Raw genomic sequence first — 17,034 nt, 5'->3', positions numbered from 1 at the left:
TGAGGGTGGTGAAACACTGGAACAGGTTGCCCAGAGAGGTAGTGGAGGCCCCATCCCTGGAAACATTCAAGGCCAGGTTGGATGGGGCTCTGAGCAACCTGATCTAGTTAGCGGTGTCCCTGCTCACTGCAGGGGAGTTGGACTAGATGACCTCTAGGGGTCCCTTCCAACCCAAAACATTCTATGATTCTATGATTCTATGATTCTATGACCACTAAACCATGTCACTAAGCACCTTGTCTATCTGTCTTTTAAATACATCCAGGGATGGGGACTCAACCCCTTCCCTGGGCAGCCTGTTCCAGTGCCTGATAACCCTGTCAGTGATGACATTTTTCCTAATGTCCAATCTAAACCTCCCCTGGTGCAACTTGAGGCCATTTTGTCTCGTCCTACTGCTTGTTACTTGGGAGAAAAGACCAACACCCACCTCGCCACAACCTCCTTTCAGATAGTTGTAGAGGGCGATAAGGTCTTCCCTGAGCTTCCTCTTCTCCAGGCTGAACAATCCCAGTTCCCTCAGCTGCTCCTCATCAGACTTGTGCTCCAGACCCAGCTTAGTGTCATCTGCAAACTTACTGAGGGTGCACTTGATCCCCTCGTCCAGGTCATTGATAAAGATGTTAAACAGAACTGGCCCCAACACTGAGTCCTAGGGAACACCACTTGTGACCAGCCGCCAACTGGATTTAGCTCCATTCACTGAATTTGGGCCTGGACATCCAGGCAGTTTTTTACCCAGCAAAGAGTATGCCTGTCCAGGCCACGGAAGCCAATTTCTCCAGGAGAATGCTGTGGGAAGTGGTGTCAAAGGCTTTACTAAAGTCCAGGTAGACAACATCCACAGCCTTTCCCTCATCTGCTAATCAGGTCACCTTGTCATAGAAGGAGATCAGGTTAATCAGGATCTGCCTTTCATAAACCCATGTTGACTAGGTATGATCTTCTGGTTGTCCTGGATGTGCTGTGTGATGGCACTCAAGATGATCTGCTCCATGACCTTCCCCGACACCGAGGTCAGGATGACAGGCCTGCAGTTTCCTGGATCCTCCTCCAGCCCGTCTTGTAAACGGGCGTCACATTTGCCAACCTCCAGTGAAATGGAACTTCCTCAGTCAGCCAGGACTGCTGACAGATGATGGAAAGGGACTTGGTGAGCACCTCCGCCAGCTCCCTCAGTTCTCTTGGGTGGACCCTGCTGGGCCCCATAGACATGTGTGTGTCTAATTGGCCGAGCGGGTCACTAACCACTTCCTCAGCTTTGTTCTGCTCCCTGTCCCTCCCTTATGGTTCAGGGGGCTGAGTACCTGGAGAACAGCTGACTTTACTGTTAAAGACTGAGACAAAGAAGATATTAAGTACCTCAGCCTTATTCTCATCCTCTGTCACTATGGTTCCCCCTGCATCCAGTAGAGGATGGAGATTCCTTGGCTCTCTTTTTGTTATTAATAAATACATTTATAGAAACATTTATTATTATCTTTCACAGAACTGGCCAATTTAAGTCCTAGCTGGCCTTCAGCCCTTCTGATTTTCTCTCTGCATGACCTCACAACATCCTTGTAGTCCTCCTGAGATGCCTGCCCCTTCTTCCAAAGGTCATAGACTTTCCTCTTTTTTTCTGAGATCCAGCCAAAGCTCTCTGTTCAGCCAGGCCAGTCTTCTTCCCTGTTGGCTCATCTTTTGGCACATGGGGATGGTCTGCTCTTGTGCCTCCAGGATTTCCTTCTTGAAGAGTGCCCAGCCTTCTTGGGCTCCTTTGCCCTTCAGGGCTGCCTCCCAAGGGACTTTGTCAACCAGGATCCTAAACAGGTCAAAGTCTGCCCTCCAGAAGTCCAAGGTAGCAGTTCTGCTGACCTCTCTCCTTAATTCTCCAAGAACTGAGAATTCTATCATTTCATGATTGCTGTGCCCCAGGTGTCCTGCACCCATCACATCACCCACAAGGCCTTCTCTGTTCACAAACAACAGTCCAGCAGGGTACTTCCCTAGTGACTTCCCTAGTCCTGCTGGCCACACTATTTGATACAAGCCAGGATGCTGTTGGCCTTCTTGGTCACCTGGGCACACTGCTGGTTCATGTTTAGCTGGCATTTAATACTGACAACTGCGCAGAGACATTTTTATGAAAGCTTTGCATTGGATTTTGTCAGAAACATGTCTGCTAGGAGGTGATCACTTTTGGAAGAAGTACTCAATGTATAAGGCAAAGAAATTTGCCGAGTGTGGCTAATTGAGAGAAAATAATTTTGGGTAAGTGAAAGTGCTACATCTGTTAAGCAAGGAGAATTAGAGGGCATAGTGTTTAAATCACAGCTGGACTCAAGTATCTCCAGAAGCAAAAAGTTTCAATCCTATAACCAGCATCTACTATTTGGGGAAGAGGGTCTTGATGAGGTATGTTGGTTACTGAAGATTAGCATAAAAACAGTCAATGTAATCAGCCTCATTTAACATGCCAAAAATCAATCCAAAGACTAAATAGTGTTGATTGGAGATCACAGAAAGTTGCATCATCCCACAGCCTGAGCGTGCTTTTTATATGTACAGCTTTTAATACAGCTGGTCACAAAATTTCTATCCCTCTACCACTTAATTTCCATCACAGACAAATTTGTCAATGCACATGCATAAATTACACATGAGAAATTGGCTGGAAAATGATACAGCATAGATAAAACATGTTATAAAAATATCTTCCTGACTCCAGAACTCTAACAGATAAAAAAAAAAAGACATGCAAAATAATGAAAGAAAAGACCACCTCACGATCAGATACTGATATACCCATATTTTGTAAGCTGTAGTAATACAAGAAAGTAGTATGTTAGCAATGAAATTATCAGCAAAGAATATCTCAGTGTTTAGTTCCTTGGCAAACATACGAACCTGATGGACGTTTGAGGAAGGTTGGCTAGAGCCTTCCTCATAATAACGTATTTCATACCCAAAAAAGGCTTACAGATCATCCTGGCATGCACAATTCATGCTCCGTGAGCACAATCACAGGTCCATGGCTTGTCAGAGCCCCACAGGTGATGGATCACAGAAGGAAGACCCAGCACAAGGGCATCCCGCGGTCCTCACCGGAGGCAGATGCTGGAGGAGCCGCTCTTACCTGTTTTCGTGTCCCTGCAGCTGCAGGGGCTGCGGAGGCGGTGGCTGGGTGACGGGGCTGTGCTGGGCGACGGGGCTCTGCTGTGCCAGGGGACTCTGCTGGGCCATGGGGCTGTGCTGCTGGGCCAGGGGGCTCTGCTTCTCTGAGCTGGGGGCCGAGGCCGGGCTGTTCAGCTCTGCGTAATGGGAAGCTGGAGATTAAAGACCTGTCACAGCGCGGCATTTAATAAAGGGCAAAGGTAGACAATAATCATTTTTGGTCACACGCTACCTCTGAAAATTTATGCTTTGTCGCTTTTACTCTCTTGGGTTATAATTAGATTTTAAGACACCTGAACCTAATGGGCTCCTTTTGATAGTCTGTGGGATCTGAAATCTTAGTCACTTCTATAACTCCAGTTGACACCTCCATTATTTAAAATCCAGCTGAACAAGGCAAATGGCTTCTGTGTTTCATGTTTTCTTTTAAAGCCTAGAAATACTGATATTTGAAAACTTTTCATTTTGAGAGAATGAATGATTTTATTGCTTTCACCACTGTTACTGGATGACAGACTCCCGTCACAAAAGCTAAAACACTGGTGTGCTTTGAGCTCAACAAAAGTTTCCTAGCTTTTTTAAATCCTTGGGGACTGTGAACAGTAAAACCAATCTCAATAAATTCTGACTAACCAGCTAAATCAATGTTTTATTTCATTGTATTGTGCCAAATGACCAGGTTTTCACATAGGAAAACTGCAGAAAACCAGAATCCTTCTTTCCAAACAACAAAAAATTCAAAAAGATGGAGAGGCCGGGGTAGGAAACGTGGCCTCGTGGCCTTGTTACAAATGAGTCTTCCTTCAGGCTTCCTGCTGCACTGGGGGGAAGACACATCTGGCACTGAGCTCATATCGAATGTATTTCTCTCAACACACTGGCACCACTATGTAGCTCATCATTTACCTGTTAAGAAGCATAAATGAGGGAGAGTCCACCCACAAGAGGACAGAGCACCGCAGAAGTAATTGCTCATGTATTATCAACAGCAAAAGTACACACTGTATTTTTTTATTCCAGCTTGAAACAGAATGAGCGAGACCAGCGTGGCACGGTGCGAGGCATCCAGAATAGGCATGCGTATGGCTGAGCATCCCTAACAGCAATAGCTATGCACCACCCAGATCTTGCCTAGTTTGATATTTGAATCTATTTTGAATTTTGAATGATTTTATTTTTTATTTTTTTAACTTGTGAATTTGTTCCCTATGACTGCACCTTTCTAGTGGCTCTCTACTTATTTAATGTATGTTCATAATTGTTTTTAAAATTTTGGCTACTTTATTCAAAATCTTTTCAATTTAGGCTTAATTGTCAAAAAAGCTAGTATATTTGCACTTAAAACACTCCTCATGCAGGCATAAGCAATACTTATCTGTGTAATTACTATGCTTAAGGCTTTAATTGCCCATTTTGCATCTTTGAGTCTCTGTTGTATTGTGAAGTTTCAGAAAGGAAGATTGGGAATATTGTCCCTCATTTCTACATTACTCTCATAACTATGGATGAACTAGTCAAATCATAAGCTGCTTCTAAAACTGCTTTGCATTTATATGGTATTTTTCACCTGAAAGTACATTACAGCAGTATTAGATTTTTTCCTAATTTTATAAGCTGGGAAGCTAATATCAGAAGGCAAATGAGGTATCCAGTGTCGCACAGTCACACGGGGAAGCCATGCCTAGGGCACAAATCATTTCTCCCCGCTAGCATCTGAGAACATCTTGTAGCACTGCATCTCGCATGTACCTCCACTTTCTTTCTAATTTAAGCTATCTATCTCTAACACTGAACTAGTAGCAGTTTGCTAATATGAATTATTCTGTGTACAGTGGAGACCTAAATAGGATGCATGGATTGCACGTAGCATCACCCTTTGCAGATGCTCGCAGAACTGACCTCCAGTGTTTATACGTCACCGATTGGCAGCTCTCTGGTGTGAATTCTGAACTCATGTATGTTTGTGGTTTTCCCTTCACTGAATTCATTTAACAAAGTGGATAAGTTTCCCCCGTTGCAGTCCATGGCCAGTGCCAGACTATTTCCTTGTCCCGTTGCTGGATGCAGCAGCAGAAGGTGAAGGTCGTCTAACTGGAGCACGAATCATTAAGTAATTACATTACTTGCTGTGTGACATTCCTAGCTCTGATGGTATTTGTTGCTGAGATATAAAGCCACAGTCTCATTAATAGAGTACAATTCATATACCAGTACAGCACATCACTAAACTAAAAAAAGCCCTGAAATCAACCCCAAAACCTATGAAACCAACATCAAAAGATCTTCACTGATGAGCTGTGGAGTAATGACCAGAATAATGAGTCTTTCCTCTTACCCTCACCTTACAAATGAGATAATTTAGGGTTCAGTTCTTTCCTGCCTTGTGCATTTATAGTGATATACGTGGAGGAAACTGCCAAATCTGAACTCTTCCTTCATATCACTTTGTCACACATAGCTGGTAGCTGAAGATGCCTGGTGACACCCATTCCAGTCTCCTGTGAGGCAAACTGTGGTTTGGTTTATAGCAGGAAGTAAGGGAATGACCTCAAACCCCGTCTCTCTTGTAGGGTGCTTTTCCATGCAGAAGACAATTCCTCCAAAAGACATTAAAACTGGCTTGCTGGTACCCAGCTCGCTCTCAGGTTTCTCCACGTGTGCTTTAAATACCCTTTTCATAACTAGAAACCTTTTCAGGAATTCAGATATTCTTCCAGCTAGTTCTAAGGCTGTAATTTTGGTGCGCTGTACGTTACAGCTGAGAAAGTGAAACAAAAGATGTTCTTTCAAGCGGTGACATAATTCAAGCTAATTGGAGGCTACTTAAAATTTTCTTCCTGTTTTTAAGGGCCATTGACTTACCCTCCTGAGGAATGATGCGAAGAGTTACACTGAGACCTGCATCTTTAATTAGCTTCACAATATCTGCATGAGGCATGTTAATAATAGACTGGCCATTCACAGCTAAGATCCGGTCTCCAACTTTAAGTTTTGCACAGCGATCCGCAGGGCTTCCATCAATTATCCGCCCTATTTTATGGGGTACAGCTAGAAAAGGAACAATAGCTACAGTTAACATATGCTGCAACAAGTGGTGATGCTCACAAGCAAAAGAAAATGAGTTCATTTGGAAGAAAGTTCTATACAAATTAGAAATCAGCTTGTGTATAAACATACAAGAAGATAAATTCTTATACATTGTCATTTACATTAATACAGTACAGATTTCACTACAGATTCAGAATCCAGATATGCATATATACACGGCACATACATATGAAGTCCAAAATCAGTTTATGGTTCAGCTAGTTTGCAAACGTGGCACGTAACAAGATAATAAAGAGATCAAGAGAACAATAAGGCATTAAAACAATGAAGGGGATAAATTTGCACAATAAGTAGTAGTCATAAATTGCCTCCCACCTCCTAGTTTACAGAATTCCTTTATTTGTATGTTGCAATAGGGGCACTACAAACATGATTTATTTTATATACAAATAGATGTTATTACTGCAAATGTTCAGGGTTCACTAAATTGTTCTCCTCCTCCATTCAAATATGTTAATTTATAAATAGAAATAATCTGAAGATTTATTGAGATGTTCAGCTTTCTAATTAGATACACGCCGGCATGAATTTACAGTTAATTATGAGTGCATAGACGCATTTACTACATCAAATAGCCATCCCCCCCCGCCCCGCATTCTCAAAGCATTTCAGATCAACTTTGCTTCTCCTTTTACTCTTCTGCATGGTTCTCCACCTTTCTGTGCACTCCAGCCATTCTCTTGTTCTGTCTTTTCCCTCATTTTCCACTGAATTTTCTAAATATCACCCTTGATCTTTCTCCCAGTGTTTCTTCCCTGCTCTACTCTCTTTTTTAACTAAATGCATATACTATAGCTGACTCTTGTCTCCACCTAGGCTCCCCAAAGAACGTGATATTTTCCTTTCTCTCTGCTACTCATAAATATGTTTATCAAATAAATTTGACTATATAATCTATTAATATCCTAATGCCGTCCGGGTATCCCTCACCGATCCCACACTTCAGTCTTGGCAAACCTAGCACAAAGCTGCTCAGCCTCACTAGCCACCTGCAACTGGTGTTTAAAAACAGTTGTGTTTCTTTTTCTTAAAATAATATATCCTTAACATTCTAATATCTAAACGGAACGTGGAAAAGGCGAAAGAAAAGATTAATGAAACATTTTCTTGGGAAATATCTAGGCTATCAATGCTCTAGCAGGAGATGTTTTCAGAATACTCCATCTCTGCAGAACAAATTTCTCAGCCCTCTGATAAACATTCCCCGAAGGTGATGGTAACAAACACAGATTGCACATCTCATGCAAAGTCACCATACACATAACTCAAAGTGACTTTTGTTTCTGGATGTAAGTGTTGTTTACAGTGTTAAAAATTAATTTTCTGAGAACTAAAAATATAAGTGAGTACTCTGAAGTGCAAGCCATAATCAAACTGCATGCTGCTTTACCACTACAGGTCAGGCAAGGATATACATTAAGTTATGGCTTTAGTACTACGAACACAACTAGTGTACTTCAGAAATGTCTTGCTGCTTAGGAAATAAGCACCTAATTTATGTCACAATGTCTAAACCTTTCTATGCTTTAAAATATACTAAATATGAATAGCCACACTTTGTACAAAACTTGCATTTATTAATTGCCCTCTATGCAGATGCATAACTGCAGCGCATGCACATCAGTAAGTAAACAAGTAAAAGAGTGACACTGAAACAATTGACATTCACACAGAGCCTTTCTCATCAAATACATTCTTAAAGCATCATCAAGAATCATTTAAGCTAAGACTAAACTGTGCCTGTTTCTGGTATATTTAATACAAGATCTGTCTGAGATTACCACATCTGTACTCTCAGACTCTGATCCCAGTGGAGATCTGAAAGTGAGACTGCCTTATACGAAAAAGCAAAAAATTTAGCAGGAAGGAAGAAGGGGAAGTATTATGGCCAAGATGCTGTAATTAAAATTCCCATGCTTGCCATTGCTAACCCTAAAGAAGATGGTTTTGCTAGCTTAAATAATTAGTTGGTAGGTGGAAAATCTTAATAATTTGCCAGAACAATTTTTGTTGGACTTCTTGCACCTGACAAGAGAATAGAGCTGATGTCTGCATGTTTGAAATGTCTGCTAAAATCAAACCTGGAAGTCGGAGAGCCATTAGAGTCCAATTCTGCTCCAAATCCTGAGAAAAGGGAAGGGAGCGAGAAAGAGGAGGAACTTTGTATTCCTTTTTCCTTCCTTTTAAGCCTAACGGCCTTTACCTTCCTGATAAAGGTATCTACTCCAAATGTTTTGGTATCACCTCCCTCCCTTCATCCTGCCGTGCTATGGAAGGATCAACAGACCTTCAGAGCAAAGCTTGTGTCTGCCAAGGCACCTTTTCTACTGCATTTTGGGTTCTGAGGATTTAATGCTCCTCTTCTGAGGCTGTGTCACAGAATCACAGAATGGCAAGGGTTGGAAGGGACCTCGGGAGATCATCCAGTCCAACCCTCCTGCTAAAGGAGGTTCACTCAGAGCAGGTTGCACAGGACATTGTCCAGGTGGGCTTTGAATATCTCCAGAGAAGGAGACTCCACAACCCCCCTTGGCAGCCTGTTCCAGTGCTCTGTCACCCTCAAAGTAAAGAAGCTCTTCGGCATATTCAACTGAAACCTCTTATGCTTCAGTTTGTGCCCATTGCCCCCTGTCCTGTGTTGGCACAGAGTGTTGTCATATGATCTTGCTGCAGAGTGGGATGTGGAACGCTTTTCCAGAAGGAATCTGAATCTCTGCCAGAGTCTGCAAAGGAGACCACTGGCATGCCGTATCAAGGTTTTATGGGCAAATCCAGTGAATTATTAATGAAACTCACAGCCATTCAGCAGAAGCTGGTTTCTGTGCATTTCTAGATCATCTGAGGAGAGTTTATCTCCTGGTTCCTTCTCTCCCAGTCACATCCCAAGGCGTTTCTGGTCTCTGCTTGCTCTCCCCAGTGGAGCTCTGCCTGAGTTGCCTCCTAAGCCACAATATCCTGGCCACGATGGTCCCTGCTGCTGCCTTGGGAGGGGAGGATTTATTTAAGGATTTATTTACAAACATGAGTACTTCTATGGGATGCAGCTTATCTGATATACAGGTTGTTCATGGAAATACGAACATGTTAGAACATGTTAGAAAACTTAATTTTTAAGAGCCTTTGGTAGTAAAATACTTATTTTGAAGGGATAAGGAGATACTCCCATAGGGGATTAATTAGGTAAAAATTAAGGAACAAAGGTAGAAATGAACTGTGAATTTCCATAATGGAGAATTTTTGTCGTTCAGAATGGTCACATCTAAAACAGGCGTGGAAGAGCTGTAAAACTGTCAGTACCCAGTGGGCTGAGTGAAGTGGCAGACAAGATCTCATGAAAAGAAATGCGAGATGATGCATATGGGGAAAAAATAACCCTGCCTAAGCTTAAGCAGGGATGGGCCTTAAGTTAATTATTACCACTCAGGAGCTCTTGAAATAAGTGTGCCTACTTCTCTAAAAACGTAAACTTAGTAAAACAGTAAATAGAATTTTAAGATCTAGGAAAAGAATAGCAAATCAAACTGTTGCTAGTTACAACTGTGCACCTAGAGTCTGAGCATTGCTGATAGTTTCAGTATCCCCACTCAAAAATCATAACACTGTGCTAGCAAAGATGCAGAGAAAGGCAGCATCGCGGTCAGAAACAGAGAACAGCCTCTGTTCAGGAGTAGTCCATGAGCTACAGCTGCAGCTTGGAGAAGAGAAGGTGGGGCAACCTTCTGGAGGGCCAGCAGAATGAAAGGATTCAAAAAGGGATTAGACAGATTCACAGGGGTGGATCCACTGCTGATTAAATCAGAAAGTCATGGTTGTGGGAGCTGAGGAGGTGCCTGGGGAAGGTCTCTGTCTGCTGTAGGTGCTGTCCTCTGCCACTGGTCAGGGCCAGGGACAGCGTGGAGCTCCGCAGCTCTTTGATCGCTCCCAGCATCACAGGTCTCTTCTCAGGAAGAAACCTCCCATGTTTGGCATTTAATTACGGTTTTCTTAACACATCATATTTTTTCTTAAATTGCATCTTCAGTGATTTATTTCTATCTAAGCGGAGCCTTTTAAAGGAAGTCCCATATCACTTAACTGATGATAAATGATTCCACTCCCCCTTAAAAATTTTTACTAATCTATTCACACCTCTTTTAAGAATTCGCCACAAGCTGTTCTCCAAACATATGTACATTTTGAACAGTGGCAGCACATGCCTGGATTACACTCTGCAGAGAATTTGATCCACTTATTTCAAAACACAGGGTTACCTGAGCAGCATTTAATAGTAGCAGGCTATACAGAAACACCTGGATTAGTGTTTTTTTTTTTTCAGGAATCCCATTATTCATGCCAAGAGCAAGCACAGAAAACAAGGTGCCCCTTTGCAGGACAATCCATTTTTTAGTTCTCTCAGACTACACAATGGATGAGACTGCAAGGGAGAAATATTATGGTAAATGGGGAATTTATGCAGATTTTTTTAGTGCTTGAAAATATGGGAAATTAGTGAGATACAGTTTATATGTATGTGAAACATACAGTCCTTCAAAACAGATATATGGATTTTTTTTCTCTCATACTATCAAGTCATCCAAAATGTGATACATAAGAGTGATATATATGGATGTCTGCCTCAAGAAAAAAAATCCTGCCAAGGCAGCAGTCATAATCCAGGATCCAAAAAAATCTAGCCAAGAACAGCAATGCCACAGAAGCATTTCCTAACAACGGATCTTACGATAGGATCTAATTTTTCTGCAGTGTGTTTGATGAAAAAATTGTGATTTCAGGGAGATTTGAATCCTGAGAGCACTAAAACTTCTAAGATATTTGAAGCTATCAACCTCTTCCCCTAAATCTCCCTCAGAGATTTACAGCATTTATGTCAGGAACACAAACTGACCCAGCACTGGCACCTAGCAGCTGATGCTTTCCCAGAAGGTAGTTAATTGTGCAATGATCAGCTCTAAGCTCATTATCAAAAGACAACTTAAATTAAAAAATTAAGAGAAAAAATGATTTAAAAGACCTTTTTTGCATTTAGAAAGCGGGTAGGGTCTGCTTTCAGTAACTTACTGATAATTACAAGTTCATGTTTTTCTCTATATTAATATTTTTATCTGATAAAGTCACCTACTTTCACTCTCCATGATCCAAATTAACATCCTTCCTACACCTTCTTGTCATAGAAAAGAAAGAGTAAATTCTATGGCTTTACACCGGAGGGTCCGTGTGCTCCGGCCAGCTGCTCACAAAGCCAGAGCTGCTGCTGGATACTGCCACTGCTTCTAACACTGTGTATTTCCATCAGCCTCTTGCTTTTTGGAAATAAAAATGATTTCTCCTCACTTGGGAGATCCATACGCTGGAAAAAGCCGATTCTAAGATGTAACCAACAAATAATGCTTTTCTGGTTTACGTCAAGAATTTTTTTACACTTATTCAGTACTTTGAGTTGGAACTGTTGAGACTGTATTTTGTAGAAAGCAACTTTCCTGTTTTTTCCCCTATATAGTAGCTAAATGTCAAAAATGATCAGTTAAGGGGGAAAAAAATCGAACCTCTGCTTTATCTATTAAACCCTCTGGCAGATAAACTCTTGCAATCTTTTCTAATGTTAACGGATAGAGATGGTAAACCAAGCAAATGAACCTTCTTGAGCCAGCTGTCCTGTTCAATGTTATACAGCTGATCACATGAATATTTATCATACCCTCAATTCTCAAAAGGTGCAAGAGTTTTCATTCAACCAGCAGGCTCCAGCATATGAGATTTTAATTGGGAGAATATATTAAATGTAAACATCTGTAATTTCATTGCTACTGAAAAATCTATAATTTGGGAAGCTTGAGCATGATGCACTTTATAATACAAGAATCAAGATAAAATATTTTCCGGAAATTGATGGTCTATTTGATGTGACACTCATTTGGAAAATAGAAACCTGTGGCATGCTGCATAGTTGCAGATGACAATAATCCCTTTTGTTTATAAAGTTAATGAACCTGTGAACTGAAACATCCCATTCTGTGCTGATATGGAGAGTATTTAATGGCATAGCAAAGGCATAAGAAGCTAGGTGGGAAGGAGTGCACATTCCCTAGAAAACTGAAGGTCTAAGAAAAAATGAATGGAACTTAGGTACTTTAATTCAGGCTTCTCATGAAGGCAAAATGGGTCCTGTGGAATCATTAGAAAGACCTTGATTCCCTTTCCAGGTTTGTGCTAAGAAAACTCACGGAGTTTTTTTCTTTGAAAACAGGAGAGCAGCACCACTAGGTCCAAACGACCTATTCAGGAACATGCTGGAGGACAGAAGTCATCTGGAGAGGGGAGAGATGTGGTTAAGAGCCCCCATGCTTTATTCTCCAAAAAATATCAAACAGCCAACTGAGTATTTCATGTCTGCAAACTGCAGCAATGCATTCTCAGTGATAGTAAAAAACTCTTTCACTACTTAAGGTCATTCCACTCTTATTAATTGTATATATTGATTTGAAAAACTAAATCATGTAACAAATTTCTTTTAACTCCAAACTATACTAGCAGTTACACAAGTTTAGAAAGTGTTTTTGTAGCTGAAGAGGCAGAAGAACAGCTCAAACCTGAATATCAAAGCTAAGCAGAAATGAGAAACCAGATTCTTTGCCCACAGGTCGCAAGTATCTTCCACGGGGGACTCACACTGCAGGGAGGTTCTCACTGTTCTGTTCCAAAGATCTCCAAGCTGGGGTAGACAGACATCCTAATTTCCAGAGCTCTGTTTTCTTTAGAATTTGCAGACTGGTCACAGAAAACTCTGTCCCCAGGCACCATCTTACCCAGAAAGAAGCATGGGTGAAATTGCAGCACCAATAACCGTCTCAGATCAGACAGTTATCATTGATCAATGAGCTGGTTTTTATCTCTAAACCGCAAGGAGTTCAAAGACACTCTGGGGCTGAATGGGACTTATTTCAGAATGCTGTTTTCTGCAGTCAGCAGAGGCTTATCTTGGATTTATGGTTTTTAGTTAAGACTGCATGCTTTGAGAAATGGGGGAAACTTCTTTCATTAGGCTCTGTTTTATCATGGTTTGAAAACCCAGCAGTCATTGGCATATGCAGTGTAGGGGCCAATTAAATGTACAACTGTGCTCTTGCTAAACAGGAGGAAGATCATGCCTAGTATGCATAGCCATCTCCCTTTAATTTTTTAAAAATTGTTTATTGATTATGCTTGTATTTTCAGTTTGTTTACACTTTATAACTCTGCTAATTGACAGTACCTGCTACAGCAAAGTTCATGGAAATATTGCCAATTTTCCAATTTCACTGGAAGTTGCCAGTTAATGAGATCTGTTTACAACACATGGTTTCTTTCTACAGAAATTAGAGTGTTAAGAGACTCACAGGGGATCACCAGTTCTCCTAGAGGAAGCTGCATCCCAAACACAAGAAGTAAAAGCAGCAGGAAGATATGAAATAGGCAGGGACAAGTGTACTCCCTAAAGCTCTGGGACAAATTCTTCCAGCAACCTCCTTTTGGCCATTTCTAGCTGGCTGGAAGTGCTTTTCCATGGGATGTAGATAATTAAGTTATCCCGAAACTCTAAAAAGCTCCACAAGAATGGAGTTTTACCACAGAGGACTCACACTATTGATTATTATCCTAAACGTAGTGCAATGGGTAGATTAATTGATCCAGTTTCACTATTTTAGCTGTAAAGTGACATTCGGTACTGTTGTGTGGGGCAGGCACAGCGGCACCTCCATCGCCTCACACGTTGCTGCAGGGTGTTGGGGACTTGGAGGGCACAGCCCCAGCAGGAGCCCTTCCTTGCAGAACCACACATGCTGCAAGTATTTTTATTGGAGGAAGCATGAAGATGTTCCTCAGGACAGGACTTCAGAAATAGGCTGTAGCTTGCTGAGTTTAGCCACTTAACTCTGCCACTGAACCAGGACATCTAAAAAATATTTGTAATTTGGGGGGCCAAGGCAGTTTCCTGGGAAGATCTTCACAGAGCTGAGAGGTTAAATCAGTCCAGATCCACCCCAGACTGAAAGTAAAAACCTAGAGTTAGCTTCCAAGCAGTCAGCTGGAAATGTGATGCTGAGTCCCTTAAAGAAATACCACTGGAGATGACAAAATTTTGATGAACTTTGTGTAGCCTGCATAGCAAAAGAAAGCACAGAGTAAGGTCAAATTTAGGTGGCCTGTCTGGAGAAGGGATGGAAGCCAAAGCACGCTTTAATGTTGGGATGGGGTCTGGGGGAAAGTATGGTAATATGTTTTAGGGGCAGTGGAAGTTAATCCTTTAATCAGGAACAGGTCAGGAGCCTGGCCAGGTGAATTTTCTTTTTTTTAATCTCTTAGCACTCTAAGATGCTCTGCACCCTGCATTAGGGAAACGGACTTGCTCCTGCATGTGCCACTCAAACACAGTCCTTTATTTATCCACTTTATCTTCTTTTACTGATATAATTTTGAAGCATGGCTGACCTTGTCTATGCCCCTGCTTTGCCCTGTGAAATCTCTTCATTCAATCCTTGTCACTCGTTTTCCACTCCTGATCTGCCCCACATCAGAATTGTAGCTTGGTGCAAGATAATCCCCTGTGCTGGATTAGAGAACATCCCAAGAAATGCTTTGACAAAGGGGAGAGAAAATTAGAACACAGGAAAAGAAATCTGCCACAAAAATTGGATGTTTAAGCAAGAACCAGTAATTCAAAATTGCATGGAGATGTAAAGGCTGGTTCCAAACTATTTAATAGTAATTTATTAAAATGACAGCTACTACAGTGCTGCCTATCAAAAAATGTGAAAAAATACTCTATTCTCTAATTATGGCTGTAGTTTGCCCTCACTCTGTGCCCGTACCAAGAGTAAAAAAAATGCACTTAATATTTTGAAAATTTCTGCAAGGCAAAGGCAGGTCTGTAAATCAAGGAACGTTGTCTGTAACAACCAACCCCTTTCAAAGCACGTCAACAGAAAAGTTGACCGAGACCTTAAGCCTCTTGGAACAAGAATGACATCCTCAATTCTGGCAGCCCCCAAGCCTTTCATGGCTCTTTTCCAGGTCAGAGTGACCGTGAAGTGCTCCTAGGAGGCTATGGGGGAACAGCGCAGTGATCGCCCCATCAGGGAGGGTGGGAAAGGGGAATGGGACTCAGCTGGAGCACGGCTACTCTGACTTCATGGGGTGGTCCTACAGCTTCACAGCCAGAGTTGGTTTTAACTCCCCTGGCAAACACCCAGAGGGTGAGTTTTTGTGAAACACCTTGAGCTTCGGGCCAAATGCAAAGCAGCAAAGCCATGAACCTGCAGCTCTGAGGCTAGTAGCCACTCTGAATGACTACTTCAATTTTAACAGTGCCTGAAGCACAAGCACCTAGTGACACAAGGTTCATGGTCCTGTACTGAGCAAGAGCAGTTGGAATTTGTTGGTTGTAAAACATAGTGTGTAAGCGTGATTTCAAGAACGAGGAAAACACTTTCAGTGTACAATTAATTGCCTTCTTGACTAAAAGTGATGATGATTCTTATACTTTCAAGTCCTCAAGTCTTTTTCTTTTACAAGAAAGCAGAGAGGGGAATAGAGTTATCAAAATAAACATTCTTAAATCAAAGGAACCCTTCTTCACTTTGCCCTGAGGATGCTCCCAGCAAGATGACTTCTTAGGCTATACTATTCCTAGTAGTGTCTGTCACTACAAGATATTCCCTTTTCCGACCTATTTTGCCCATTTTGAATTTTCCAGAGTTGCCTTGCAATTACTACATCAACACCTAACTGCATATGTTTAGGGTATGTCTGCACGGCACCATTCTGTGCCATGTGGGCATGCATGAGCTGGCAACAAGTGCACTGGCTCCGAAATCAGAGACACTGGAACTATAGTACAGCCTTTCACCAAATTAGCATACTACTGCTATGAGAAGTGAGCGACTACCAAGATGCTTGTCATGGTGCCACACAAATACATTTCTCTACTGACATAAACTGTATTTCAGATATTATACTCCTACATCCACTTGATACTTTCCTACTGCTAATATGCTTTATACCCCTGATTGTGTATTTTAATCAAAGGATTTGGGGTTATTTCAAGCTGGAAGGGACCTCAGGAGGTCTCAGTGGCTGCTGCTGAAGATTTTCTGTTCTGTCTTCTACCAAAGGGCCGAAAACTTGCATGCTGTATTCTAGACGGTTCCTAATGAGGCCTGAGTAAAGGGGGATAATAATTTCTCCTCAATCTACTGGCTATGCTCCTGTTAACATAGCCCAAATTAATTCACCCAAATAAATATTAAGTAAAGAAAATGAACCTTCCTTAAACTACAAATAACCAATGATTTTATCCTGTTTTTATTACTGATGACAGAGTATGTAATTTTCAGCTTATTTTTTCTACTATATTTTTGGAAGAGAATTCACATAGAAAGGGTAATTTCTTCTCTGTTCTGTAACTGTCTACAGCAAATGTCATTTTTTGGTTCACTGCTGTTCTTCTAAACTTAGGATTTGGGTGCTCTTTGGGATCACTGAAATTCAATGCAGTTATTTGAATAAATTCACTTGTCACTTACACAGCAGACCATAATTTTCCTTTACTATTGCAGGTGTTCAATTGAGGTTCAATGGTGGCTATGTATGTAGTTGCTTAGGGAGAAAGAAAAGTACCTCAAGAACATGTTGGAGGGTAGGAGGCAAAGCAGGATCTTGAACCTGGGTTTGTTGTCCTCAGCAGAATACTGCGGTCACAGAACTTTTGGTTGCTTGTGCATTTTCTCTTTCTCT

At 41.5% G+C, this 17,034-nt stretch overlaps 1 protein-coding gene across 1 annotated transcript in view; it reads right to left on the bottom strand.

Moving 5' to 3' along the window:
* Positions 1-17,034, bottom strand: part of MAGI2 (membrane associated guanylate kinase, WW and PDZ domain containing 2) — a gene marked incomplete at its 5' end in the record, with an annotated part of 532,170 nt that overhangs the window by 45,124 nt on the left and 470,012 nt on the right. Inside the window, 2 exon segments of the mRNA XM_035896847.1 lie at positions 3,119-3,308; positions 6,019-6,204. Of these exon segments, the coding sequence (XP_035752740.1) occupies positions 3,119-3,308; positions 6,019-6,204 (376 nt within the window).

Source organism: Egretta garzetta, unplaced genomic scaffold (genome assembly GCF_000687185.1).
Source record: "Egretta garzetta isolate BGI_Z169 unplaced genomic scaffold, ASM68718v1 scaffold156, whole genome shotgun sequence".
NCBI classification, from domain to species: domain Eukaryota; kingdom Metazoa; phylum Chordata; class Aves; order Pelecaniformes; family Ardeidae; genus Egretta; species Egretta garzetta.
This window is presented reverse-complemented; position numbering and strand designations above follow the sequence as displayed.